Source organism: Endocarpon pusillum, assembly GCF_000464535.1.
Source record: "Endocarpon pusillum Z07020 unplaced genomic scaffold scaffold2028, whole genome shotgun sequence".
NCBI lineage: Eukaryota > Fungi > Ascomycota > Eurotiomycetes > Verrucariales > Verrucariaceae > Endocarpon > Endocarpon pusillum.
The window spans coordinates 39,369-67,350 of NW_006916121.1; the positions used below are offsets into that span (position 1 = coordinate 39,369).

General features: G+C 50.0%; 9 protein-coding genes across 9 annotated transcripts; 3 read left to right on the forward strand and 6 right to left on the reverse strand.

Moving 5' to 3' along the window:
- Nucleotides 1-1,323: 1,323 nt before the first annotated feature.
- EPUS_07104 (uncharacterized protein) lies at nt 1,324-3,135 on the reverse strand (the record flags this gene model as incomplete). The annotated part of the gene is made up of 1 exon (XM_007803134.1): nt 1,324-3,135. The coding sequence occupies one exon, from the start codon at nt 3,133-3,135 to the stop codon at nt 1,324-1,326; it is 1,812 nt and encodes a 603-aa protein (XP_007801325.1).
- A 1,528-nt stretch (nt 3,136-4,663) lies between these two features.
- Nucleotides 4,664-5,945, reverse strand: EPUS_07105 (Hydroxymethylglutaryl-CoA synthase; the record flags this gene model as incomplete). The annotated part of the gene is made up of 2 exons (XM_007803135.1): nt 4,664-4,801; nt 4,851-5,945. The coding sequence occupies 2 exons, from the start codon at nt 5,943-5,945 to the stop codon at nt 4,664-4,666; spliced, it is 1,233 nt and encodes a 410-aa protein (XP_007801326.1).
- Nucleotides 5,946-5,968: 23 nt separating this feature from the next.
- Nucleotides 5,969-6,233, reverse strand: EPUS_07106 (uncharacterized protein; the record flags this gene model as incomplete). The annotated part of the gene is made up of 2 exons (XM_007803136.1): nt 5,969-6,106; nt 6,174-6,233. The coding sequence occupies 2 exons, from the start codon at nt 6,231-6,233 to the stop codon at nt 5,969-5,971; spliced, it is 198 nt and encodes a 65-aa protein (XP_007801327.1).
- Nucleotides 6,234-7,093: 860 nt separating this feature from the next.
- Nucleotides 7,094-7,612, reverse strand: EPUS_07107 (uncharacterized protein; the record flags this gene model as incomplete). Its single annotated transcript, XM_007803137.1, has 3 exons — nt 7,094-7,418; nt 7,482-7,534; nt 7,565-7,612. The coding sequence occupies 3 exons, from the start codon at nt 7,610-7,612 to the stop codon at nt 7,094-7,096; spliced, it is 426 nt and encodes a 141-aa protein (XP_007801328.1).
- Nucleotides 7,613-9,593: 1,981 nt separating this feature from the next.
- On the forward strand, nt 9,594-11,200 carry EPUS_07108 (uncharacterized protein; the record flags this gene model as incomplete). Its single annotated transcript, XM_007803138.1, has 7 exons — nt 9,594-9,652; nt 9,728-9,752; nt 9,800-10,181; nt 10,233-10,821; nt 10,880-10,913; nt 10,981-11,014; nt 11,067-11,200. 7 exons carry the CDS (start codon nt 9,594-9,596, stop codon nt 11,198-11,200), a joined length of 1,257 nt encoding a protein of 418 aa, XP_007801329.1.
- Nucleotides 11,201-12,198: 998 nt separating this feature from the next.
- Nucleotides 12,199-12,966, forward strand: EPUS_07109 (AP-2 complex subunit sigma; the record flags this gene model as incomplete). The annotated part of the gene is made up of 3 exons (XM_007803139.1): nt 12,199-12,450; nt 12,510-12,788; nt 12,865-12,966. 3 exons carry the CDS (start codon nt 12,199-12,201, stop codon nt 12,964-12,966), a joined length of 633 nt encoding a protein of 210 aa, XP_007801330.1.
- A 460-nt stretch (nt 12,967-13,426) lies between these two features.
- Nucleotides 13,427-15,880, reverse strand: EPUS_07110 (uncharacterized protein; the record flags this gene model as incomplete). The annotated part of the gene is made up of 5 exons (XM_007803140.1): nt 13,427-13,479; nt 13,538-15,207; nt 15,263-15,291; nt 15,347-15,654; nt 15,793-15,880. The coding sequence occupies 5 exons, from the start codon at nt 15,878-15,880 to the stop codon at nt 13,427-13,429; spliced, it is 2,148 nt and encodes a 715-aa protein (XP_007801331.1).
- Nucleotides 15,881-16,589: 709 nt separating this feature from the next.
- Nucleotides 16,590-18,537, forward strand: EPUS_07111 (uncharacterized protein; the record flags this gene model as incomplete). Its single annotated transcript, XM_007803141.1, has 4 exons — nt 16,590-16,761; nt 16,812-17,524; nt 17,574-17,675; nt 17,737-18,537. 4 exons carry the CDS (start codon nt 16,590-16,592, stop codon nt 18,535-18,537), a joined length of 1,788 nt encoding a protein of 595 aa, XP_007801332.1.
- Nucleotides 18,538-20,207: 1,670 nt separating this feature from the next.
- On the reverse strand, nt 20,208-27,702 carry EPUS_07112 (uncharacterized protein; the record flags this gene model as incomplete). The annotated part of the gene is made up of 4 exons (XM_007803142.1): nt 20,208-21,025; nt 21,082-21,377; nt 21,442-22,385; nt 23,779-27,702. 4 exons carry the CDS (start codon nt 27,700-27,702, stop codon nt 20,208-20,210), a joined length of 5,982 nt encoding a protein of 1,993 aa, XP_007801333.1.
- Between the last annotated feature and the right edge of the window lie 280 nt (nt 27,703-27,982).

Here is a 27,982-nt window from a genome sequence, read left to right on the forward strand (position 1 = left end):
GGTTTTGGTTCGTCGTCAACCTAGCCATATCCAATATTGTCAGCTATTGCTTCCCCAGTGAATTCTTATTTAGTGTTGCTTGCCATACCATTAATGCCCCTGTAACCATTACCAAGATGCCTCCATGTTGACCTGATGGTTGCGCATCGGTAGTGTCGACTCTGTGCTGGACCTTTTGGAAGGGAAGGCTCTGTAAGCAGGCTAATGTCAGCCTCGCATGCGCTATGTGGAGCATGCTGGAATGGTGAATATATTTACCGTGAGTTTCTCGATGATGCTACCGACAGTTGCCACAGCCACACTCTCGAAAGTCAGCATCGACTCCTGGCGCTATACCGTCCAAGGTCAGTTCGAATAGTCCCAGACTCAAATGGGTGTGCTGCGAACGTAGAGGGCGCTAAGACTGGTACGGTCTGCGTCGAAGGCTTTGTAGTAGAAATCGACGAATTGCTCTATCGTAGATCAGACACATTGGACCTCAGATGGGTACTTCCGGACGTACTCGCTATTTCGTCGAAGCCTGCCACAAGTATCCGTTAGCGCACTGGTTGAACAGGCCTCTGGTCCAGCGCAATGGCAAGCAAAGCCCGCATTCTGTGTGCATGAAGCTTACTCACCAGCCATGATACTTGAGGGAGGCGCTCTCCGCAGCGCAAAAATGGAAGGTGAGTTATCGCAAATGTAAGTAGAGTGGGAGCAAAAATGATATGTTTCTTGGTCGATTGAGGGTGGAGGGGGCGGTTGAGGGACAGCTCGGAGGAGATTTCTAGCGCGCTTGCCCCGACTCCAATCTACTCACTACACGTAGCTTCAGTTAAGTTTGCGGACAACGAAGCTCAATCTCTTTCACCACCAAACAATACTTTTACCCTGAGAAGCCTGCAGAAATGGCGAAAGTGCCCGCGCCTGAGCTTCACAAATAGAAGTTTCCTTGACCGGCCCGATCAGGTACGTCAATCTCAGTTCGTCGAGCACTCAAGATTGCCAACCAGAATGATGACTTTTACTTCTAAACTATAACTTCTGATCCTCGATATGAAGTAACAACATAATACTCAAGCTCAACAGTCTGACATTTCCCTTTTGAACATGCATGCTTCTCTCTTACTCTTCTCTAAGACTGAACAAGGCTGATGATCTGCAATACAGGAAAGAGGATCAAAACGATAGAAATCTTGGAGTATAGAAATTCGAGATATTAATCTAATAACTCCGCCCTATGCGACGTTTGTGGCTCGTCTCCAGGACGGCGACGATCTCCGAGACATCATAAATACCTCGCTATGCTAAAATATAACATGATTCATTACCATCATAATATCATCAAGTTCTAATGCCTCTCTTTCCGCCTCCATTACCCTCTCTCTTATGCCACGGATCGCCGGGCCAAACCCACCCACGTATCCTCTTTGCATCTCTCTTCTCACCCATCTGCGGCTCAGGGATCCACTTATCCTTGCCGTCCTTTCCCTTTTCATTCTCAGCCAGATCTATACCCGACCAGATGCGCTGTCTTGTCAAAGCACCAGGACCTCCAACGTCCATGAATGAGCTGGGTTGACCAGGCAGAGGGGTGGATTTAGCCAACATGAGGAGATAATAAAGTGCCAGTGTAACCGTTAGAGGCGTCTCCACCGGTTCAGGAGTACCGCCGTCGGCATCAAACTGTGGAGCCGGCGCTGCGTTTTTCGTGGCAATGGCCTCGCTGACTTCGAGGTAGCCAAAGTAGGGCTGGCCGTTCTCATCGCAGCCTGCTCGCACGCAGACGAGCTCGATTTCGGTAAGGATAAAGCCATATCGGCAGCTGTGGTCGCGCATACATTTCTGTATATGCGAGAGGCCGTTGAGGTAGTCTACTTTGCGCGCTGGAGACTCACGACGCATACCGGTGTTCCAGCGGTCAAACGACTTGACCAGTCCGACAACGCGTCCTCGAGGTAGGCCGTTGAGCGTGCGATCAGCATCATGGGTGTAATTAGCCAGAAAGTGGGGATTGCCCGTAGATCTGTCAGTTGACGGTGCTTGGTAGAGTGAGAGTGAGCTCGAGCCTTGCGACAGTTGGATAGCGGCATTGACCCTTGGGAAATAGATTTTGTTAGTGATATTTGCCAGGTCCACTTCCGAAGCTGGAGTCACTGTGCTAGATGATGATGGGCCTTGAGGAAATGCGGTGGTGTCGACAGCAAAGTTGAGGAGGGGTAGTAGTCCCGGAATTGAGGACATTGTGTCAAGCGAGAAAGTATCCCAACAGCGTACGTTACGTACATCCCACCAGAAATAATTGTTTAGGCCGCGGCCAGGTGCAATGTTAAGCTGTCGAACAAGGTTGATGGGCTGGGTAGGCTCCGTGAGGTAAGTCAAGAGGCTGCCGCTAGGAGCCAGATCGACCGAGGGGGGTGGTGTCATGGAAGAGTTCCTTGAATTAAACCCCATCTCCACAGGAGTGGGATATGTTGAAGGGAAAGCGAAATCGTGAGTTTCTATTGATGGCATTGGTGGTTGATATGGCAGGTAGGATGAGGAAGCTTGGATCGACAGTGGCTGGGTTTGAGATGCCTCGGAACAATACACAGGCAATTGACGATACGTCGGATAGCCGTATCGATTGAGCATGCTCTCATCAATGCTAGATGCAGAACCAGAACGAGAGTGGGAAACCGAGGGCTTCTTGTTGTGTGATGCTGGAAAAGTGACCGGAGGCTCGAAGGTGGAGCTGGCCCGATGACCGAAGTAAGTTGAAGAAGATGAGATGGGAGAAATCAGCGTGGTACTTTCGAGAGGCTCTGTCACACTTCGCTGCACCGATGGTCGAGAGGTAGTATACGGTGTGAAGCTCTTAATAGTATGTGAAGTTGACAGCATGCGACGATGGTTTCTCCTCGGTCCACCAGCGGACGAGGAGGTAACAACCGCATCTTGCGGCCTGATCTTTGGAAGTAGAGTCGGTCCGTGCTGTCGGAGCACAGGCGACTTGCTGGGGGTGGTGAGATTGGTATAGCTAGACTCTGGGGAAAAGCTATTGCGATAGTATGAAGAGCCAGAGGTGTTCCGGCTATGAGTAGCATTACAAAGCTGGTCAACAGCTGCTGCCTCTGGCGGCGTAGCGGGTCTATATGAGTATGGCGCCAAGGACATACTGTGGCATTGGTGATAAGTACGGTGGTTGTGGCCATGTCAAGGAATAAAGCTTACATTTTCTTGAACAGAGAAGCCTGCTTCTCAGAGCGTAGAGTATATAGGCGCGTGTAAATAAAAGAGTAGATGCAATACCAATGAAGCAATAAACGATTGGAATGGGGTATCGTAAGACAATGGAATGAAAGGACGAGAAGGAAAGAGGTATCGTGGGCCCGTCTTGATATACATATCCCACGGCGGTAGCACGCTCGGCCAACTCGGCGATAAACACACCACTAAAGAGCTAAGCAAAGTCAAAAGATGAAACGCGGAGGCAATTGAGTGGAAACGTGGAGCATCATGAGGTCAGGGAAACATTGCAGCCCCGACGGGACTTCTCGCTGAGCTAAGGAAACTGCGCGTCAAGGAGAGCATAAACAGTCGGATGACTATTTTTACGCGTTGTAAGAGCAGCCCGACAAGTAGCAGGCGGCTCTGCGACTATGCCATGATTCAGTCTTGAGACTGCACTCGTCGGCGGTAAGCATCGGAACCAGTGTGTGGAAGCAGCAATATTCCTCAGACGCGGGCTGTAAATTAATCGGCAAGCGAAGGCAAGCACAGATGTCTTACACCCAGGGCGTCTGGGCTTATTCTTCAGCGGCTGCGATTGTTTTGGGCTCAAAAGGAGTACCCCAGAGGTCGGCATTGGCGCCGGGGAGATTGCGTAGTACGGGGGGACAAATGAGGTGAGGTTGATGCCAGATGGGCGCTTCATGTCAGTCAGTGCTGCTTCGACTTGGCTCGAGCTGATGATTGGCCCGATGGGCCCCAGAAGAAACACGACTTTGGCGCGTGAGTCATCTGCGTAAAGAGCTAGAAGAGCTAGTTGACTTAGAGTTGACTTAGCGTTGGCTTAGAAGCATCTCCCAGCCACCACCCCCACCTCATCCGAAGTCTCCATAGACCAACCGCCAACTCGGCCTCATGCACGTAACGCTGACCGCTCTGGTAGCCCGCCTCAACTGATTCTTCTTCTGCAGCTCTTCGGAGCGCTTATTGGTGCTGCAGCTGTGTTTCATGTTGAGGATCAGCGGTCGAGACTCTTGTGAGTCACCTCGATGCAGTAGAACGGAGAGCATCTGCCCGTATCTGTCAAAGCGAGTGCTTGATAGGGAAATTGGCGTTTAAACGATGGAAGGGCTTCCATCGAGGAAGCTTTAAGCCGGGCTCTACCAGTATTCATTGTCGTACAGACGGCACTTCATGATGCCTCCGTTTTCTAAAATTTAGCAATGGGACTCGGCCTTGGAAGCTGTCAGCTCGTCGGCCTGCTCAGTCCATAATGTATGTAAAATCTATCGTGTACGATCCCGTGTCGAGCTTCCCACAATATCTAGAGTATGCGTGCAATGCTCCAAGCTGGCTGCATATGTTTGCAGACACAGGCATTCCCGCTCGGATTACTCCGTACGTAGTAGAATGATCGGAATCATTACCACCAGCGAGACTCCGACCCCAGCCCCCAAGATGCGCCAGCTCGGCATTATGCCTTGATCTCGTACTTCCTTCTAAACATGTTATCCACCTCGGTCAGATAATAGGTGCCGGGTGCAAGGGTATCCGTGCTTCCTACGGGAATGAAGTTGTTCTTCAGATGAGCCTTCTCGCGCAGGACACACATCTGAAAACGGAATTAGCGGCGGCAATACAAAACCAAGGAAAATTCTTACATCATCGTAAACTTCTGGTGCAACGGTCCTTCGAGCATCCAGTCGTGATTGCAGATCCAGCTTCTCGGCCATTTCGCTGGTGTCCCCAACAACCTTCATACTGAACATCGAGCTTGCTAGGCCGCTGCCGTAGCTGAAGACGCCGATTCTTTTTCCCTGCAAAGTCTTCGGGGCCACATTGCTGACTAAGCTGACCAGGCCACCATAGACGCTTCCACAATACATGTTCCCGCACATCGTCGGAACCTGTATGCTCGGCTGCACACGTTCCGCGAAGCGTTTCTTGGTCAGACCCAGGAACGTTTTTTCAACTGCCTTGTCGGTCAATGACGCGTCGTACTCGAGATCTCTCAGCTCTGGAGCCACGTCGGCGAAGAGAGGATGCGAAGGATCTGATAGGTAATCGTTGTAAAGCAGACGCGCGTAAGACTTTGAGACAAGCTTGCAGGTTGGAGCATGGAAAGCCATATAGTCAAAACGATCCAGAGGAAATTTGCTGTCTTCTCCATGAGCAACACCATTGCCGTTGATGACTGCTGATCCATTCATCTGTGGCTTGCATGCTTCTGCACGAGCGTTGTATGCCTTGTAGCAAGCATCTACAGCCTCGGTGTAGCAGCGCAGCGAGAATTGGCCGTCGACTACAGGATACTCACTGGTCAAGTCGGGCTTGTAAAAGTCATAAGCGTGCGTGATGTATGTCCCTCTCAACCCAGGCTCGAATGCAAGGGGTGCGTCCGGACCAATAAGCATAGCTACACAGCCTGCACCACCAGTAGGACGGGCATTGCCCTTTTTATACAGCGCAATATCTCCAGCAACCACAACTGCGTTGCGACCGTCCCAAGCGGATGACTCAACCCAGTTAATACTATTGAAGACAGCGTTTGTCCCACCGTAGCAAGCATTTAGGGTGTCGACACCTTCAACATTGAAATTGCCAGACTTTTCGAACAGCTGCATGAGTACTGATTTGACCGATTTTGACTTATCGAGCAGTGTTTCGGTGCCCACCTCTAGGCGACCGATGGAGGCGGGATCGATCGAGTACTTGCTCAACAGCGAGGATAGCGTTGTGAGAGCAATAGAGTACATGTCTAAGAAGGGATACGTTTAGCTTATGTGCGCCAAACTCGGTGTCTGGCTCGCTTGCCTTCCCTGTCATCGCAGAATGACATTTTCGTCTGGCCCAACCCGATTGTATATTTGCCTGCAGCGACGCCATCAAATCGCTCAAGATCGCTCTGATCAACGCACTGTAAATGATCAGCTAGAGCTTGCCGGTCGCAGTCTGCAGAGCTGCTTGCAATTGCAATTGCTTACCTGGCTGGGAAAGTATATTTCAATGGCTTTGATGCCGATGTTCTGCGGCCGAGATGCCATCTTGTAGATGCGATTTCCGAAGGACAAGCTCAGGGGAATTGAACGGTCGTTCTGATTTTGCGGTCAGAATGGTCTATTATCAGATATTGTGGGAAGCGGTAAGGGTCCAGCAGTTTGCGGAGAACAATGGTGTGGTTGATCAATGGAAGGTACGCCCGGCAAGAGCAAGCAGGATCAAGTCTTTAAGGTCTGAAAAAGCACAAACACTCCGTGTGCATGAAATGAGAGGAATTGCGTTTCTGTGAGGCAACAACGATTGATCTAGGTTTGGAGAAGCTTATACTTAATATCTCGCCCAGGATCGGGGTTCTTCTGTTATGTTGGTTGGGGATTTAAATACGGTACTGGTAAAAATTTGTGGTGCCACTAATCCTGCGTCGGCTCAATCTTATCAGGGACGCGTCGCGGCGTCAAATTCGGCGATCAAAGCCCATACCCTGCCCCATCAAAATTGAACGAGGTACATGTCTTTACTGTTGACGCTGTTGCTGTAAAGTTCTTATTAATAGTACTGTCCGCTGGCGGTTTGGGCAACCACTTACTACGTAGTAGAGCTGCTATCACAATAGATAATGATAGCGAGATATTTACTACGTATTTGGTAACGATTATTGCTGCATAGCACGAGGGACGGAGATCCTCATTGGAATTTGCTACTAGTAGTCAGGTATCGGCAGGCCGAGTCCCGAACGCCGATCTTGACGCCGTGTGAATTTGACTGCACTTTGTCCATATGTAGTTACTCCATTCTCGGCGACCGGCCCATGCCGCACAGCCGTAGTGAACCTCACGAGCCAGTCCTCAGCTAAAGAAATTCCAGCTGCCATTCATTGAGCACGAGATATCCTTACTTTCATGACCTAGTCGTCACCCTCATCTTTCACCTCGGTCTTCGGAACCTTTGTTGGTGTATCTTCCTCCACGTCGCTCCCGGTGTTGCTATTGCGAGCTCGCTTCTTAGGAGTTACAACTCCAGGTGATGTTGTAGTATCGCCATCGACCTCATCACTCTCCTCTTCCACAGGTTTCTTTGATGTCTTCGAGGTTGAAGCTTTCTTCTTGGTCGTAGATTTCTGTTTTGCGTTTCCTCCACCATTTTTCGCTGTGCTGCCCTTTCCTTTGCTCGGAGTCGAAGATTTCTCATCGCCAATGAGTATCTTGTAAAGACGTCCCCACCGCTGCGAGCTGGGTAAAGCGTCAGTCTGGGCTCACACCAAACCGTAGAGCCTGGAATGAATGTTGGCCTACGCGGCACTGGTGCTCACGAATTCACCCTCCTCCGCGACCTTTTCCCAGTTCGGCTACTCTTTGATCAGCTTTTGTCCTTGTACAAGAGAAGAGGCGGCAAGAAGTGGCTTGAAAAGTATAAAGGCTGGCATCATACCTTCAAAGGGTCGGAATGCTTAGGCAGAGACGAAAGAGCTTCGTCTGCTCTTCATTGAGAGTGATACCAGCCGTTTTGTGGTCTTGAAGCTTTCAGGGGTTGATGTCTTTCGAAGAAAGTAAGTGTTGAGAAGCGCGAATGTCAATGGTGATAAGCGTGAGGTGGTAGAGATGATGTCTTATTTGACGGCAGTGTGAGTTTTCTATGGATGCATTCCAAGAACACAAACAGCCATGTTCCTTTAAGATCGACTTGTACACTACTGGAATATTCCTTGCCCTGACGTCTAATTAGTCTGATTTAGAAACACAAACTCAAGTGTGGAACCAGCTGGCAGCACGTTTGCCATGTCTTAAATGAAAGAAAGAAATACAGGTTCACGCCTCCCATCACCTCGACTGCTCAGGTTACTTGAACTCAAGATAGCAGTTGCAGCACTCTAAGTGAGCCTCTAAAGGGTTTCCAGCCTTGGACTTGGTGCTTACTACCGCAGCCGGTCCAGTCCGGTGTCTCGGACTGAAATGTTTTCCCACGGATTCTCCGCTAGCTTGCAATCTTTGTTAACAGTTTTGAATCTCCATGGCTTCCGCTGTGGCAATGGCCTATTCCCAAAACTTTCTGAATGGCGAGCAAGCCTGTTTTAGGTAAGCCTTAGAAGAAAAGGTAGCACTTGAAGAAGATATTCAAGTTTTTATGCCAATGATTTAGATCCTTTTTTATATCTTTGTAGATATAAAAGTTATTATCATAAAGTTATGTTTAAAGAAAGTTGAAATATTAACAGAATTCGACCAGGGTTTCTGAGAGATCTCTCTCGACTTAAAGGTCGAAAATTAAGTTTTTTCTCCCCCTTTTTTCCTTTTTTTCCTTTGTAATTTAAAAGGAGATGTGCAGCAGGAGGAAGAAAATGGCTCTGTTCGTTCAAAAAAGCTGCGCAGGGCGCAGAAATAAGTACAAATTTGCTGTACGGCACAGCGAAATTAGCCGCGAAATTGCAGCAGAAATTGACCAATCAAAAGCAAGAAAAACGCAGGGATTTCGCGTATGAAACGCGGCCAAGGAGCGCTCCTGCCGTTTGACAGGAGATATCACTGTTAATATAATGTGAATGCAATCTAGTCAAGATACAGGTTCTTTGTCAAATGGCAACCTGGGGGACAGGCGGGCAGTGGAGAGATTTCGTTAATTAGATGTATTCCAACGAATATATTAAGCAGATAATATGCATGCGGATAGCATGCGAAGAGCAGGGTAAGCAAGTGCACAATGGCATCCTTCTTTTGTGTACGAGATAGAACGCTGGCCTGCAGAGTTTTCTCCTGGGCCTGCTTATATCTACATGCCAAGAGACTATCTCGGTTCGAGCCTTCAAGTTCTATTTGGTCACATCCTAACATCAAGTTCTTGTCCTCAGACCTGTGAGATAATACTACGTAGTTACATAGTCAGCGACTAGCCTGTTCGAGTATAATGTGCATGGCTTGTCCACTAAGCCCGTCTGAGCGACTAAGGCAAAAGTAGTTCGGGCTCATAACTGCAAGGGGAAAAAATAGATTTCAATCGACCAAAAGGACCACGGTCACTAACGAGCTGTCATACTCAGTTTAGTCTTTAACAAATTCCTAAGGCGGCCAGCAGCTAACTGTAGTAAGAGCTCTGTACACCCGTTCCATCTGTCCTCTTTTTGGCTGTCCCCCAGTCCCTCGTTCCCCCTGTATCTCGTTCCCTCTGTACGTCGTCCCCTGTCCCTTGTTCCCTCTTGTTCCCCTTCCCTAAGGAAAAATTTCTCGTCTCTACTCTATGTTTTGCGTGCCGAATTATCAATCATTTGAGGTTACTACTCTACTCCTACAGTTGACGTATTCGCACGGTGTTTGCTCCCTGGCTTCTGCTCAGTCTTCGTTTCGCTCCTGTTGTAGAGGACTTGGATTGTCAACCGCACTCCACTGGGCAACCAATGCCAGTAGCACAGCAGCATGGCCGACGCATCTCCACCGCATAGATCGCACAGCAATGTGCAACAAGAATCTCCAACGTACGACTGGAGGGGACCTGATGATCCGGATTGTCCTTACAACTGACCGCAGTGGAAGCGCATCTACATGACCAGCATTCCAGTGTTTCTCTGCATCAACGTATTAGTATCCTCCTCGACTCCAAGTACAGATTTTGACTCAAGCAGGTCCTTCGCCTCTTCCGTATACACATCCGGAGCCAAAGAGATCTCGGAGCATTTCGGGATCCCCCAACAGTATCTCTGCTGGGTCTTTCCCTTTTTCTTTGGGGTCTTGGACTTGGAGCCATCATCGCGGCGCCTGTCAGCGAGTATTATGGTCGCAGGATTGTATATCTAACAACTGTTCCAGTATTCGGGCTTTTCATCCTAGGCTCAGGACTAGCACAAAACTTTGCCACCTTGGCCGTCTGTCGCTTTTTCGCCGGCTTCTTTGGGAGCGCAGTGGTTTCAGTAGGCGGAGGCACAAATGCAGATATCTGGCAACCTAGTCTAGCGGGATTGGTCTATCCTTTCTACTTCGTGTACCCTTCTCTTGGGCCAGCTTTGGGTGCGACATGTATTAGTTTCTATGGTTTTCCATGCTGACGTCTCTCGCCAGGACCTGTCATCGGCGGTTTCGTCAGCGAGAACGCGGACTTCCGCTGGCTCGAATGGGTAATTCTCTTCGTGATCACCTTCAACTACCTCTACTCCCTTCCCCAATCCGAAACCTACAAGAAAATAGTCGACGCGTGCTACATGAAGTACCAGGGCCTACGACGTCATTTCTTCGGACACGATGGCCAGCGCGTAGCTTACTTCAACCGCCTGGTGCCACAGGACAATGCATCCCCAACACCGGACCTCATTGTCGACAGCCTCAACTGCCGCGAGGTGAGAGAGGCGGTGGAACAATGGCAACCCGAGCTCACCATCGTTTCGGGTACCAAGTATATTGGGCGGAAGCTGACGGAGCGCGCCGGGCTGATGATCAACCTGCATATTGGACATCTGCCAGAGTACAAGGGAAACCACTGCATCTTCTTTGCTCTGTATGATGGGGCGGTGGACAAGGTATCGGCGACTTTGCACCAGCTAACGCTGCAGCTGGATGGAGGCGACATCTTGGATAAGGTCTTTCCGTCAGTTTTGCCAGGCGACACCCAGGAGACGCTGTATTCACGGTGCATTCATATGGCAATGGATAGGTGTATCAAACATATTGAGCATTTCTCGCAGGGGGAGAGGCTAGGATTTGTCCCGCAGGAGCGGACAGGAAGAACGTTTCGGCACTGCGACCGTACGCCTGGGAAGGAGTTGTGGCTATGGTGGAAACTAACAATGGGTGGGCTGCTATGCGACGATAGGACGGCGGCCAGACCATTGGAATGACTCAAAGCGGTAAGCGATAACATTTCTGGTTTTCTGTTTATCTTATTCCCTTCCACTCCAGTCTGCATGGTCACCAATCATGCCGGTCGTGTTGTACAGCCTCCCGCCGCCATCTTCCAGTCAGAATCATTCTCCGACGTCCGCGCAGCCGGGATCCTTCAAGGCTTCCGGGTCGCCAGGGTCGACAAGACTTAGCATGGGCAATAGGTTGCGGGCCAGAAGTTGCATACATTCGAGTCATTGTACATGACCTTGTAGGAGGTTCGTGATGAGCCTCTCGAGGCCCACTCAGGTCAAGGAGTTCTTGTTGCGTATGCAACGTGTACTCGATCATAGTAATATTTTCTTATCTTTACCACTCCTCTCAGCTTGGCGGGCCGCTTTTATACTCTTTGAACTCACGCTGGGTCGTATGCTTACCGTTTCTAGGAGCAACGGGCACACCTGGGTTACTGCGTAAATATCGATTACGGCATTCGCCCGGTCTGGAGCTGGGTACTGAACATCTTCCAGGGCTTGGTGTCTAATGCCTATAAATAACTCACAAAAAGAGATAACATATTCAAGCCCCATCGGCCCTGGAAAAAGTTTGACAGATAGTTGATTCTCTGCTTGTTCTACATGACGTAATGTGGTAATAGATGTCACTGTTCGAATTGAAAGAGAGAATTCCATGTTCTGTTTCCTGACTATCAGAGTCAGCATGGCCATGAAGTACCAAGGCCATTCACACTCAAATCCGTCAATAGCGCAGAGCCTCCTATTCTGTCCATCGATAGCGTTGTCGCCGCAAGGTTGTCGTCATCCAGCAAATCGCAGACGTAAAAAAAACTGCCGGGTCTTGCCGCTCCTCCCACTGATGTGGAATGGGTAGACCAACCACCTGAAGGTTGAGAGGAAGACCACCAGGACGATTACGTAAGTCTGATCTTCATATGATCTACTTTGTACGGAAGTATACAGCTAGGCATCTAATACCCAATGAAATTGTATTATTTTGGACGTCTTCTTTCTAAAATCATAGCAATATGACAGTCAAATTATGGTCATTTGAGCTCTTTGATGAAGCTTGTAATGAAAAATCGTCTGTTAAAGACCAATACCGCGTCTCCTACAAGAGGTAGCATCCAGCTTTGTGTATTTGGCCGACGACAGTGATAGCCACCGGAAGATCAATTTTAAGTTGGTCAAGAATGACCTCGGGATCTTCTTGGCCTGGCGGGAGCTTAGCAAAAGCTTATTCTCTCTCTCCCCGCAATGTTGCTCTCCACCTGGACGTTGGGCCTACACTGCTGCTACTCAGCGCAGTGGCGACATCTGAGAACACATCTCGGACAAATATGGTTCTGTCCTTCATTCTGATCCAGAACCGGCAAGGCAAGACCCGTCTTGCGAAATGGTATGCACCGTACACGGATGAAGAGAAGGTTAAGTTGAAGGGCGAAGTATGATTTCCCGTCTCCTGTCACCATAATCCTCCTTCAGCACACTAACGTCATGTCAGGTCCATCGTTTGATAGCTCCTCGTGATCAGAAGTACCAATCCAACTTTGTCGAGTTCCGCTCCGCTCCGTCCGCTTCTGGATCTACTGCAATCGCTCGTCAGAACCTGTCCTCGACCAAAATCGTCTATCGACGATATGCAGGGCTGTTCTTCTGCGTCTGCGTCGATGCCAACGATAACGAGCTGGCGTACTTAGAGGCAATACACTTCTTCGTGGAGGTTCTAGATCAGTTCTTTGGGAATGTGTGCGAGCTGGATCTGGTTTTCAATTTTTACAAGGTGAGCAGGCTTTCTCTAATCGCATGAGCTACGGGGATCGGCCACAGTAGGTCTGACTTGCTGATGAATGGCTCAGGTCTATGCTATACTCGACGAAGTATTCCTCGCAGGCGAGATCGAAGAGACAAGCAAGCAGGTCGTATTGACGAGGTTGGAACATTTGGACAAATTAGAATGACTCTCATGCATAACATACAACCCCATCCATCAAGTTCTGGTCTTTCCACTACCGATACAAGGCGGACACTGGCAGCCATTCCCTGCAAGAATAGCGAAGTGGGAAGGAGGAAGGGGAGAGTGCTAGATTCTTGAGAATATAATTGACTGGCATGACCATCAGGCCCGCTGGCTTTTCCTAACGAGTCATTGGTCAGAGGGAGAACGGTGCAGCGTTTTCGGATTGTTAGCGGCTTTTATATTCTGAATCTACCGGATGCAAGCAATGAACAATGAAAGAACACCAATTCTGGAATAACAAGCAACTCTAACGGTCTACTGGTCCGGAGCTGGTGCATGGCGGCGCTTATGCACTGCAGCTCCATCTCGCGCTAGAACGAGGCTAGAATATTGCCACCGTCTGATACAGAGGACCCTTCTTCCCTCGAACCACGACCCAGGAGACGACCCGACGTGAAGAATCAGCGCGGCGCGATGTTGTAGTGAGGTTTGACAAATTGCTTGGAGAGTTTCCCTAAAGGTGGGTTAAGTTCACAAATTGTCATCCACGACATGCCGCCTCCGAACCGTACCCTTGTCTCGCCAATAGCTCTCTACTCGATTTTGCATTATTTGGCTCGCAGTTTCGAAAGCATTGGTGAAATCTTCTCGGTTTTCTGCCGATTCAAAGTCCAGAGTTACGAATTTGGCGCCCTTGATGACCTCCAAGCCCTGGCGAACGTCGATGTGCTCCGGCGATCTCAATACTGCCAAATTCCACCTTTCATCATGGCCTTCCGTGTCATAGATCTTGACGTCGAGCTTGTTCGCACATTTGATTACGATCCGTAGACAGGACTTTGAAGGCTTATTGCAATCACAATTACCTGGGCTTAGACGTGTTATCTCCGTGACTGGGATTGAGATGAATCGCGTGGTTTCTTTGCCATCAACCATGCTAGCAGCGAAGATTACAATCTGTGACGACACAGGATATCGAAGCAACGCTCTTCGACCGGCTTGCTGAATTTCCGAGGACGGATTCTCAGACGCAGCATAGGTTTTCGCCCAACTATCAGTACTGGGCGCCTGTGAGCTAAATTCAGTTGACGTGGAATCATGGCCGGCGCCGTTAGGGCTGATGGCCCGTTGGGCTGAGCTTGGTGATATGGAATCTTGCGGTGAGCTTCCATGGCTGAGGACGGTATCTGCAACCAGTGGAAAGCGAAGAGGACTTTGGGGGGCTCGATGAGTCCAGATCTGTACGCGTCCACTAGTGCCGATCGTTTTAATGCCACTCATGAATGACGACTCCTTGATTCGTACCTCAGCCACCCCTTCACTGTCATGTACAACGCCGAAATTAGTGATAGCCTGTTGAAGCTGATGGAGGTGGCTGATATGGTTGAAGGTCAAAGCCTGACTGCGTTGATCGCAGCCCGTTGCTCGCCAGCCGATGCTGAGGGCGGAATCAGATTTCTTGGGAAAGGCATAGAAAGGCACGAAATGCACCTTTTGAGCGTCGATCTCGTGCCCCTCGACCTCTTTGTGTTTTGATATGGTGCTGGTTACCACTCTGACTAGACGAAGGCGAGTCTCATCAAGTCGAAATACCATGATGTCCTGTTTCCGGCTTTGTGAAACATCTGGAAGTGGGGCCTCGAAGATTTTCTGCTCGAAACCATCTGGTTCAGTTAGCGTTGGGAAGGGATCTGCGTCGCCGAAGTCCACCCAAATATTGAAGTTTCCTTCTGGCTCACGTAAAATGTCGCTTGGCTGTGGAGCTTGCAGCGGAGATTCGGCTGTTGCGAAGCGTTCTGTCTCAGAGATGATCTTGGACTCAAGCTCGTGAACGTATGTCTTCCACAGGATGTCTTTGCAGGCAAGGTCGAATGATGGATGGGATTTAATTTTCTCAATTATCCAGACGCACTTCATAAGGTTGAGATACTGCGTGGGTTCGGGTGTCAGCATCAATGGTGCGAAAGACCGGAATTTTCGAGTGCTCTCTTCAAAATAGAAGGCCACAGCATCGATGCCCTCCGCTAGAGGGAAAGGCTCGATCGGTCGAGTATCCATGGCTGTTGCCTTGAACTTTTCGGAAAGGTACTCGGGCACCAGTGGTAATGCGGACAAAGGAAGCCTTGTCGTTCCGGTCTCTTCTCGAACGTCCCCAAGAAGAAGCCCTTTGATCTCGTTCAACCTGCCAACCAGGTCGCCATGCATCAGTATGATACGTTGTTGAATGTCAGCGTATATCTTTCTGACCAGAGAATTAGCTACGCGATAGTGAGGATATGGTTGGAAAATTGACTGACAGCTCCAGAGGCTTCAACAAAAATATGACCTAGAAACCATCAGTTCTATTCCACAACTTTGGCATGGCGAATACTTGCACTCACCTTCGAACAATGGAAAGAGACCCGAATTCTCAGCGATCGGACTCTCTCTGCCAACCCCAAGCTCCACGATATATTCCTGACAAAGCCCAACCCATCTCTTTCGAATTTAGAATTTCGCAGTACCAGATCTTCACACTGCTTCGTCGTGCCGGCAAAGTCCCCCACAATGGATTGGAAAGTGGACAAGTCCCATTCGTGGCTTCTAAGAGAGGGCATTTGTTCTTGAGCCTTCTCAACTGCATCTCGGATGGAAGCGAGGCCTTCCGCGAAACGACGAATATCGTTGCCGAAGTCGGCATACTCCTGTTCTGCCCGAGTGAGTAAATGATAGACTGAAAAGGCAGTTTGCGTCCTCTGGCGACGACAATAAACAGAAGGATCTTGTCACGGGGCTCAATCCAGGCATCGGTCGAACTTCCAACAGATCCTCATCGTTTTCAACTTACTTGCACTTTCATATTTGCTAAACCCTATGTTATAAATATGCCACGCGAGGGTTGCGCATGAGATGATGTCGCTGAGGCCGAAGCCCATCCTTGACTCGTAACGATCTCCTCAGTTCACGCAACTTCGCTATACAGCGACTCTTCACGCTAACATACAAGTGAGCACCGACGAAAACTTCGCACGACAGTTCTCTCGTTAAACCCAACCAGGCTGTACACCCTGATTATCAAACCAACAGGATTGCGTTATCTAACATTAGATGGTGAAACCACATTTGCTGCAGCCAGAAAGTACTACCAGGTACCTCATGCGGGCACAACGGCTCAAGTGTTGGGCTGGTGCAGCCTAATTCTAATCTCCGTTCCGCGGTCGAGTTGCAGTCAATAGCGCCTAAGTGAGACTGCGCTAGACCCGTGATGTCGTGCAGGGCGTCAACTCTCCGAACTTCGCCATGCAGACTTGGGCTCTTGATCAAGCTATCCTTGAATAATCCCAGAAACGGGTACCTCACGAACGATAAGTGAGTTATCTGCCGACTTAGCAGAGATTAAGATCTGCAGTACGAGGTTGCACGGCAGAGGTACCAGGCAGCAACCTCAGCCTTATCTTCCAACTTCAGGGTTCGTCCAGTCTTTGAATGAGCGAGGATGAGCTGGCTCGACAGCCTTGCACTGTCATGTAGTTGGGGGCCAAGTCCCTCACTTCTACCGCGAAAAGGTATATGCAAGGCTTCGATAACACCGCGGCGAGGTGCGCTCTTTTGTCCCTTATTTTTCTTTCGTGGTCTGTTGCAATCATGGATGACAGTGGACGATCAACCGCCGCGGGTAGAAAGGGTCCACTTTTCAACCAAGAAGAACTTGCTCGAGTAGAGCGGGCAAGATGTGCGAGTCACACAGTCGTTACCAGTAGGCCTCAGTCTCTTGGTTACCTCTCAATCGCCTGTATCATAATCAACAAGATGATCGGTAAGCGCTTTTATTGACTGGTATGAGTCTCCGGCTGACTGTGATCCTAGGAACTGGAATATTCAAAACCCCGACTGTGGTGATGCAAGGAACCAGCAGCGTTGGCATTGCTGTGATCTTTTGGGTCTTGGGCGCCGTCGTCGCCATCGCTGGGGTCCTTGTTTTCTCCGAGTTTGGCCTCACAGTTCCTCGAATGCAGGTTGAAGGCCAACATGAGAAGGAATCCGTTCCACGGAACGGTGGAGAAAAGAACTACGTAAGAGAGTCCCCACTACTTGTCTTCTTGACATCAAACTCATTTTGGAAGCTGGAGTATCTCTGCCCCAAACCACATTTCCTTGCCACCTGCCTATATGGCATTCCATTCATCCTTCTTGGAAACACAGCAGGCAACGCCATCGTCTTTGCTGAAAATGCGATTCGTGCTTCTGAAAGAGAACCTACCAACGTCGAAGTAAGAGGCGTTGCAATAGCCGTCATCACCTTCGCTTGCCTGATCCATGCTGTCTGGCGAAGGGGCGGTGTCTACCTCAACAACGTCTTTGGTTTGGTCAAAGTAGCCATACTGCTGACGCTTTTCTTTGTTGGTGTCGCATCAGCTGCCGGAGCTATTAAGAGCAGTGCGGCAAGCTCAGGCTCAGTGGCCAAAGAAAATTTCGATCCAGCCACATCATTCAAAGATCGCGCGGTGGGTTCATACAAATACACGGAGGCCTTCTTAAGCGTCATGTTTGCATATGATGGTTTCAATCAAGCCAACTATGTATGTTATTACGCTGTTTTCCAATCGATACTCGGCTGACAGAGATTAGGTACTCGGTGAAATTGATGACCCACGGAGAAAGTTCAAGCGGGCTGCCTTGTCCACAGTTGGTTTTGTCAGCGCTTTCTACATTCTGGTCAATATCACTTATGTTAGTGCTGAAGCTCCACCCAAAGCTGACCATACCTTGGTTGCATGCTGACCGTTTTTAGATGCTCGTTGTCCCTAAATCCGACCAAAATAAAACCAGCAGCGACGTTGCGACGTCGTTCTTTCAGCGAGTGTTTGGCGAAGAAGTCGCCAGTCGAGTCCTTTTGGTGCTGATGGCCATATCTGGTCTTGGCAACGTCCTTGTGCAAACTTTCACAGCAGCACGGGTTAAACAGGAAATAGCCAAGGAAGGCATTCTGCCGTGGTCGGCCTTTTTCGCGAGAAATTCTGACCTCCGATTCTTCCGTCGTGGACCCAGGAGCAGATCACAAACGCATGCTGGAGAGACACCAGTTGGCGCCTTTCTTCTTCATTGGGTGTTCGCAGTCGCTCTGATCGTTGCAACTAGTGCGCAGAACCCTAGCGACACCTATAGGACCTCTGTCTATCTCTACTCCTTCACTGTCGATGCCTTGTTTGGGTTCGTCGTTGGCCTAGGTCTTCTCTATCTTCGGCTCAACGAAGCCCGCACCAAGTGGTCAACGAAATCAGCATCCAAACCGTGGCTCAGTATTTCGGCGGCGACCATCTTCACCTTGGGCAACTTCTTCCCGCTGGTCGGGATCTGGATCCCGCCGGGAAGTGGCTCCGTATTCGTGCCAACAGCCAACTGGTTTGTCACCGGAACGGTCGGGATTGTTGTCGTGGTTGCGGGTTTTGTATGGTGGGTAGGGCTCTATTGCATGGTTCCAAGGGTTAGGGGAATGAAACTCGAGGTGGAGAAGGAGGAGGTGCTGGATAACGGGTACGGTTATTGGATCATGTGGCATGAGATTGTCCGATTTCATTGGGTGGTCAAATAAAAACATCCCGTTGAGCGTCGTCCCACGATCTTTCCGCTCCAAGCAGATGACCGATCTTGACCAAGCTTGACACAATTCGAAACACCATCTTAATCCTGGAAAAATTCCGCTTATAAGCCCCTCCCTCCTTCGTCCTCGACCCCATATCAAACCTACCCTCCATGCCTCCACTTCGCCCGAAGGCAAGCCCAGAAGTCCCCCCCAACTAGCTCCACTCACCTCCTCCCCACCCATGTAATCGTAGACCATCTCCCATGTCCAGAATCCCCTCCTCCTGACCCTGAACATCAATCGGGCACACCGAAGAAACCCGGCTTCTTCTAGAACCCGTTTTGTCAGGCTCGATATCGCCGCCCCTCAGGGAATCATGGTATATACGCTCTACGTCCTGAACCGACTTTCATACCGAATAACCTATAACCAATTAGAGTCAAAAGACGCCATTATCCCGCTCTTCTCTGCCGGCACGTCACGTCACGTCACGTCACGTCACGCTACTGGCTGGCGTAGGATTTCGTTGTGTTGAGCTTTGAAGGCCCCACCGCGTTTTCTGACGTCGACTCACGGTGACCGCGGCGTGGAGCAGTATCGACTCGGCTCGGCTCAACGCGGCGATTCTGTGGTGGTTGGCCAATTCTAGATACAAAAGTTTGGACGGAACAGCTCCGCTGGGCGCCAAGGCCGCGCAGCGGGGCGGGCCGGCGGATACTACTTAGTAGGAGGACGGGGGGCTAATGCTCAGCCCTAATTGGTACGAGGTGCCGCCGCCCAGAAGTACTACGCTAATGAGATTTTACCCTAAAGGGTGTAGTGTGTAGGCAGGGGTAGTTGAACCAATCGGATGCTGTAGATTCTTTTCCTCAGTGGTATGTATCATTCACAAATGCCTTGTGGGACGGTTTTAAGAGACGTCAAGAGAGAATTTCTATCTTATTTGATGTTATTTAAGCCAGTGGCTTGATAGTGAAAATGAGACTTTGGATCAGAAGTGTTGTGTTAAGTCTGGTTGATTTCTAACCGGTGGCTTTACCGCCGTTATAGCCGGTCAACTGGTGCTACACTAACTAGGTTACTAGAGTACCGGTCTGGTACCGGTCAAGTACCGGCAAGAGTGTCATCTCTCGTGTGAGCCTGACAGATATGCTATCGTATCTCTTCAATTCTTTTTTGTGAACGAGAAATATACAGTTTGAGTGGTGTATCATGATATGTAATTAATACTAAAAAAACTAAGAAGCTTGGTGGAAATATACATGAGATTTTGTATCATGTATGACAACGTGCTTGTGGCAATTTAATCCAAATCTGGTATTTCATTACTTCTGGGCCGCACCTCGTAGGACGTATTTTATTCCGATTTCCTGGTGAAGACGGTCAGAAGAACAACCGAATATGGAGAGGGGATATGGTTTCTACCCAGTACAAGCTGCAAGGCCAAGCTGTATCATCATATCATGTGAATGGTTGTATACGGAGTGACTTAGTTAAGTGCTAGAGAGCCAAGAGAGCCAGACGCGGCCGATTTCGCACAGCATATCTCATGACCAAAACGATATGTACTGCCGATGCGCCTCGAGCTGAGAGGACTTCCCATAGAAGCAAGACTTGCTCGGTACGTAAATGTCTTATTTTACCATTGCAGACTCCCGGATTCGCTGGAGCCGCCGCCGTCAGGAAGAGAGCTCAAATTCCGGAAAGATGGCCGGGTCAAAGAGCCTGGACGTCCAGAATGTGTCGTCAATATTGCCCATAAAGTCGTCCATTTCCTCGAAACCAGCCATGGCGGGGAACTGGGTAGCCTCAACTTGGGCCTGAGTCGCCTCGCTCATACCTGCTGTAGGCACAGGCGCTGGCTTTCCGGGGGGCTCGCTCGTCTGCTCGGCAGGGGAGTGATGCTGTGTGGGTGCGCCGGTAGTGGTTCCCTCATGCGGATCCCGGATGACCTCGAGAGGGGAGTCTTCGTCAGCTAGATCGCCGGTTGCAGCTGTGTTTGCAGCATCGCCGACGCTGGCGACGCGCGTTTTACGCACGTACCAGTGCCGGGTGCGCTCGAGGATCATTCTCAGAGAGAGGAAGAAGTCCGGGAGTGGCTGGCTTGCGGCGTTGAAGGTCGTGATCGATGACATGCGGTAGCACAGCGACTCGAGGTAAAGGTCCAGACGGACTTGTTCTTGAGCGGTGCGGATGTCCCAGTGGGTATCGGCGTAGCTGTCGCTGGGGAATGAGAGCTTGGAGACTATGATGAGGACGTAAGGTAGGCGCATCCATTCGATGAAGGAAAAGAGACTGTAATGTGAGATCGGCGTGGCGAGGAGGGTGTCCAGGTAGGCTTTGCCTGCTTCGAGACAGGAGAGGAGCAGGTCAAAGCGGTACCTGTTGGCTGGTGGCGTGTTGGATGGAAGTATACTGCTTGCCGGGCTGGCACCCATTCGGATGCCGACACTGTGGAGTTCCATGTCTACAAAAGCGTAAGACAGATCCATCGCTGCTGCAGGATGTTTAGTTCAGCGCGGTACCAGAGGGTCAATCTTATAGACAGCCTACCACTTCGTCTTGTATCAGACGGCAAATGTCTCTTCCACTCTTTCAGTTGCAAGGCGAACATTTGTAGGAGCATCCGTGATCGAGTGTGGTCGGCATGCATGTGGTCGGCATGTACGGCGCCGGCATCTTCTGATCGGAAGGCTGCATGAATCTGGTCCCCAATGTGGTACAGTTTGATCATGTGTAGCAATATATTATCAGATGGAAATTCTTGGTCTGCTTCGAGCCGCTTGCAACAATCTGCCATGTAATTGGAGTACCTCAACATATTTGGTCGACTCAGCGCCACAGAAAATCTGAAAGCTGTCAGCCTTATGGTCGTTCGTCTCTACCGTCACCGGTTCGGGCACAGGTCCTTACGCTACAGATAAGTAGTAGCAACCCAGAAACGCTCTTTGACCTTCTCGCTCTTCGTTTGGAGACACTGATGCAGTTTTGTTACCGGCGGAAATATCCATTACTGGTTTGTCAGGCTTGTGACTAATTCCTAAGTCGATCGCCATGCTGATGGCTAGTTGGAGCAATTGATATATCTGCTGAGCTTGGGGTTTAAAATGCTGATGGTACCTGTTCCCTACTTTCAGCAAAAGCGTTGAGCCACAAAAACTTTGACTTTCTGGAAAGAAGGAAACCCACCACGCCAAGTAGATCAGGATACTTTGCAAACAATCGAGGCTTCTCTGAGCATTGACAATGGTATTGGTAGCAAGCTCATTTCGATATTGTTCTTCAAGAGTGATTTGCAGCGATCGGCGCTTTCCAGAAGCTGTTACCAAGATAGCGAGAAAGAGCATAGGCTTCTCCGATCTCAATGTCTGGGCGGTGAGACCATGAGATATGACAACGAATGGAAAGAGGTCTGACATGGGCCGAAAATCGTTCAATAAGGATTCGGCACACATTATATCAACCAGGTCCTTATCCGAACTATATGCAGGTGCTCGTTCATTGACAGTCGCCACTCGTGCCGTCGGGCTATTCGCTGATGGGACTATACGTTGCTCAGGTGGATACACACCCCTCTCATAGGATTCCCGAGGTACAATATGATGCTGAGCGAACGGCGAAGAGTCATTATGAGCACTTTCAGACTCCCGCTCCCTCTGACGACTTTCCGCATTAGCAGACGCACTGGTTGACAAGCCAGTCTTCTGCTCCATCTCATGGTGCGGTTGGCCGGGAACGGAAGATGATCGCCTGGACTGAAGACTTTCTCTTGCATTCTCTGGCTGCGCAAGGAGTGCAACCAAACCATCGATTTTCTGTTCAATCTGCGCCGTTCGACTATCGAGGCGCAAATCAGCCTACCAGCCTGATTCGTGAGTGATCAGCAGCTGGGAACGGCTTACGAATTGGAAGTGCGAACCCGCTTGGGTCGCGGTTGACTGTCCGGCCAGACACATTCTCTTTTAGAGTCAAGGCACCTTGAAAATAGTCAACAAGATGCGACGAATACAACAGCAGTGATCCGGTTTTGAAAATGATGTTCGATGCCCGATAATAATGATCATAGAGCGACAATTCACATGATAGAGTGTAGGTGATTGAAAGTCCAACTTCGTCTGTGGTAGGGAACACATTTTGAGGCTCGGCCCGCACGGAAAGGGAGGAAGAGAGAAACGCAGAAATCCAAAAATGGCAAAATCAAGATTAGGATTCACAAGCCTCACCTCTGGCATTCGGCTGTCCGCTTGCTGGGCAAGCAACGAGCCTTCAGGCTACGGCAGTACTGACACGCTTGGGGGGTCCGCTGCCTCCGGCCCGTTTCTGGTGGACTTGCAATACTGGATTCCATATGAGGAGAACTTAACTAGGCGGAACGGGATTGAGAAGAGAGGTTCAAGCGGAAGGGAATGGAATGAGGATCATTATCTGGAGGAGTGTTGGTGAGCTTCGGTGGGCGTAACGGGTACGGCTAGTAATTGGCAGCCATGCCGTGCCGCTGCCCTGCCACTGCCCTGCCACATAACGCTAAATGCTGACTGGGCTAGCGGCCGGTGTAGGAGGCCGTGGGTCTTGGCACACCTCAAGACCTTAAAGACTTCTTACACCTACTCTACCCTCTCATCTCATCGCCACCATATCCATCGGAATCAGGGTGAATTCGAGGCTCGTTGGTATCCACACCAAAATCTACCCAGGAGTCTATGCTGGGACCCTACATTAGAGCTGTTTTGCGGCGCTTTTTGTGGGGCGAAAAGCGTACAGCACACTCAAATTCGCTTACTTCGAAATACTACGTATAGCAGATACAGACCCTCCGGCCCTTAATCGCTGGGGCGATTCCGCTGGACTGGACATCCCGACCTAGTACTATCCAAGCATCGACAGTCCCAACAACCGCCTCAGTTTGTGTCAATGGATGTCACAACACGAAGTGGACGGGTGTCACGGAAACCAGTGAAAATCCGGCCTGATACCGTAGCATGCTGATCCTGAAAATATTAAGAAGGCGATCTAAGGTAATGACTCATTGATCAGACTAGCTATATATTCCTAGAGTTTCATCCAATATCAAGTACGTAACTTAATCGACCCATAAGTCTCATCTGTTTCCCATTCAACCTCTTCCTTTTCCCAGATTTCTATAATCGAGATTGACCCGAGATAGGCGCGTCATCCGAAGAATAAAGGGGTATTGAACTACAAGATACCCTTTCTTATGCTCTGAAACACGCTCTCCATGGGCGGTCTCACGTTCTTCGCGGCCGGCATTTGCGCATCATTTTCCAACAGAAAGATATATCTCACCGCTAACCTCGTTGCATCAGTAATGACATAGATCCCACTGCCTTGTCTAGGGGGTTTTTGCCCTGCTAATTCGCATCCTAATAATACTCTTAAATTCTTTAATTTAGTTGACTTCCATCCTCCTTTTGAAGTCGTTGCGTAACTCCATGCCACGCGGGGCTCATCAGCCATATATATGCCAGGTCCATATAAGGCACCATTCCGTTGCAGTGAGGTGCCGCTCTGTGCACGCAGGCCTTGACAGACGATGGCATGTAGGCGGTCAAGGGAGGTGCCGTGAAAGAGAATCTGAGATGTTGATTCCGGAGCCGGCATATGCCGGGAGAAGGCGATCTCGAGATCTGGGGCCGCATTCACAAGGAGAAATTGGTGAATACCAAAAGAGGGAATCCGCTGCTGTCTCGGAGCAGAGACAAGGAAACCACGATACGAATTGCAAGCCCAGCGAAGCCAACATGCAAGTGAGGTGGACTTGGAAGATGGGTTGCAGTAGCCGAGGAGAGCTTGAGCTAGGTGGAAGCTGTCTCCGAAGACATTGAGACAATGCTTGAGGTGTTTTGCGAGAGTGGATATGGGTGGAAGGGCGTCAAGAATGCCGAGGACTGTCGTAGCGTTGCTGGCTGACAAGTTTCCTAAGAGCTCAGGTTTTCCTGTCAACGCCGCCGCGCAAATCATGGTTAGGAGCAGGTCCATCACGGGAGGATCCTGCCAGATCTCCACTAGTTGAATCTCATCGTCTGCTTCAGAGAAAGTGGATTTACAAGATTGCAATGAGCAAGTTGTACCGCGCCGTAAGCAACGTTGGCCGAGACCACATACCAAACAGCCTTGTCCAAGCCTCGAGACTTTCAGAGCGATGTGAGCATGGGTCTGCTGCAGAGATTTAAAATTGCGACGTAGGTGATGCCACAGCATTCGAGAAAGTTGATAGATGCCACGATTGGGTCGACCGCGGCAATACTGTTTATGAGGTGGTTCATCAGCCTTGAAAACCTCCCAAGCAGTGTGACCGTCTCTTTTGGAGGTGACCTCCGAATTCATTTGATCGCTGGACTCGCCGGAGAGATGTACGCAGAACTTGATTGGTACGCCATCATGGCGAAGGGTGAGACGTATCAAGAAATCCTCAGCATCGCCTGCACCTATCCCCAATCGTTGCATTCTGGTCAAACCGGCCGCTGGAAACCGGAGCTCGATTTCGTTCTCGGAGACCTCCTCGACTAGAGAGCCAAGCGACTGAGGAAGACTGGCAAGAGTATCGGCTACGATAGTAGAAGCTTCGATGCGGAGCTTCGCAAGCAATTTCGAAACATCTCGAGGGCAAACAGCTCGCAGAGATAGCCGCAGGTTCTCTAGGCGTTGGGCTTCGGTCATCAATTGCAGATACTGCTTGTGAAGAGTATCGGCCACCTCCGTTAGATGAGAGGGGTGTCTTTCTATGTTGAGACTGATTCCAAATAGGCTAGCAACTCTCGTAAGAGCGAGACGATCTTGTTGCGAATGGTCACCGGCTCGCAATTCACTCGCCAAAACGATTTCCACGAATCGTGGAGATTCATGATGCCGAGAGCCAAGCACCCTCAAACACGCCTCAGCCCCTCTGGAACTCGTTTGACGTATGGCTGACAGTACGTCCTCAACATCTTCAGCGTTTCCGCTGTGAAGGCATGCGATGATGATATCCACCAATCTTCCGTGATGGCTAAATTCACTGTCTTTGACGAAATTGAGCACTCGAAGAAGCTGGCTGTTCTTCGGAGCAGAGAGACCCAACAACAGCACCTCCATTGCGGGTCCGCACTTTAGCACACTCTGTAAGCGCGTCAGGGTAGGGAGATAAACGGCCATTTGTTGAGACCATCCGTGGACCTCGAGACTCAAAAGTTTGGGGGAGTCGCGTTCTTTGATTACCTCGGATCCCTTGTATATGGCTCTAATGCAATTTAGCAGCTCGAGCCACATCTCGGCGCCCAAATTTGTTACAGCGTGGCGGAGAAGCGTTTCGTGCTGTTGTTCGATTACAACTAAAAGTATCTGGCGCCATCGTTCCAGAGCGCTTAGCATATTTTCCGATGCCATCAGCCTAATGAGTGTAAACACCCCAGTATCAGGGTCTCCATTGGGAAACTTGAGTACTCTCAGCGTGCTGATGACCAGAGGATAAGAAAGAGTTGTTAAATCTCCTAAGCAGTCACATCGAAATTGACAGCTAGTATTGGGGAAATCTGCAACCAGAAGAGCAAGCTCGAGGCGTTTCTCATCTCGATTCTGCTTCCACAGATCAATAAGAGCTTCAACTAGTCCGCGGACATGAGGTGAAACTGTCCAACCGGGCACGAGCAAAGCCCTGCAGTAGGCATCTACTTGGCTCCTTAGAGGAGTTGCCGCCGAAGACGTCACGCTCCAGATAGAATTGCGTATGACGCCAAGGGTCTCAATCGTCACCCAAGGAGGCCTGGAGGCAATCAAGTCTTGGGCGGAGTGATCAAACTCAGCCACCAGCCAGGTCTGCTCCTGCAACCTGTAGTAGAAGGTTAGGAGCTCCCTAGCACTGTCTTTCCACCCATTTTCGGCATCTATTTGTTGAAGAAATGTATTTTGTAGTTTTCTCACGTAATTTGCAATCCAATCAAATGGGTACCCCTTAATCCGTTCACGCAACCCATCAAGGCGAGGATCACGCAAGGCAAGCAAGAGCTCTATAATTTCCTCGATTCCTGAGACGAAGTACTGGCTGGGAAGCGTGAACGCTTGTAGGATGACCCTGGTAAGAGGTGGCTTGTCGAGAAGCCGAGTCTCCTCCAGGATCTGAAGGTTTTCGTGGGTGATGGTTTTGCCGACACAGAGATGTACAAGCAAAGCTGTATAGTCACCACCGGCTGAACATGCAAAATCTACCACACTCGTCAATCGGTCAAGAATGCCATTCAAATTTCCAGAATCTATGAATGGATTCCTTCCGAAACGTACGTGTGAATTCCCCCAGTGTAGTGTCGTCTGCGAACCACCAATGCCCTGCGCAATCAGCCCATTTCGTAATGAGGCTTGTGCACTACCTATCATACTCGCAAAGTCCGGTCCCTCCAATGCAAGTAGGTCTCCCAGGGACAAAGGAGCACGAACAGCATAATCATTCCAAGCGTGCAATCGAACGACACTAGGTCGCCATGCGGCCCATGCTTCCCATGTGGGAAGATGAGTATTTAGCAACTGACCTGCTCCCAGGTTTGGTATCAGCAGCAGGCCGCTAGATGAAATTGTTGACAGCCATCCAGCTGCTACATAGGCGTCCTCCCATCGATTCCTGTGCCTTAACACCTCAAGCTGCGTTGCAAAGCCCAGACACACTCTGCATGCGAGGCTATTGGTCTCAGTTTGAAGCAACAGACCAGAAGCCACTTGGTCTAGTAAAAGAGGTAGCATATCTTGAAGCTGCTGACCTAACGTACGTGAAGAGCCGCTATGGGCAGGGTTCTCTGATAGGTAACGGGCCCATTGTGCCTCAATATCGCTGACGGCTTCAGGGTTCGCGTGGTTGGTGGCCACGATAGCCTGTGAGTATTCGTGGAGTCCGAAGGCGCCATTGGGCTCGACTTTCAAATCGTTGACGACCAAGTTCCTGAGAGCTCGCGTGGTTATATGGTGAGCACAAGCTGCAATCGCGACTCCCTTGGACGAGTGGTTGCGTATGAGGTCAAGTAGACGCTCATCGGTCTGACATTGTGACAAGAAACCTTTCTTCTTCAAATAATATCCTGTATGGTTCCGCAGTTTGATCCAAGGGAAGTCCACGTCAGTGGGTTTCCCCGGGCCCGCAGCTACATTGATATTTTTGTGCCAAGCATTGCTTTCACGGCCCTTGAGTTTCATATTGAGTCACGCTGCGGGAGAATGTATGTAAGGCAAGTGAGCACCCCACTGGATGGTGAAACTAGCCACTCCTGATTTGTCCTCTGCTTTTGAGATGCATTGACGGTATTCCTTCTCCCCGCTCTGCCGGAGGCAACCAAGGGAGTCCGATCTGGGAGAATGAATTCCCAGTGTGTTTGCACAGAGGGTTCTCGATGTCCCAGCTGCAAATGGGCCGCAGAAAAGTCCAGTTCGCGGAGGGAAAATGTGGCGGAAAGTGATTGGGCAGCACTGCGGATAG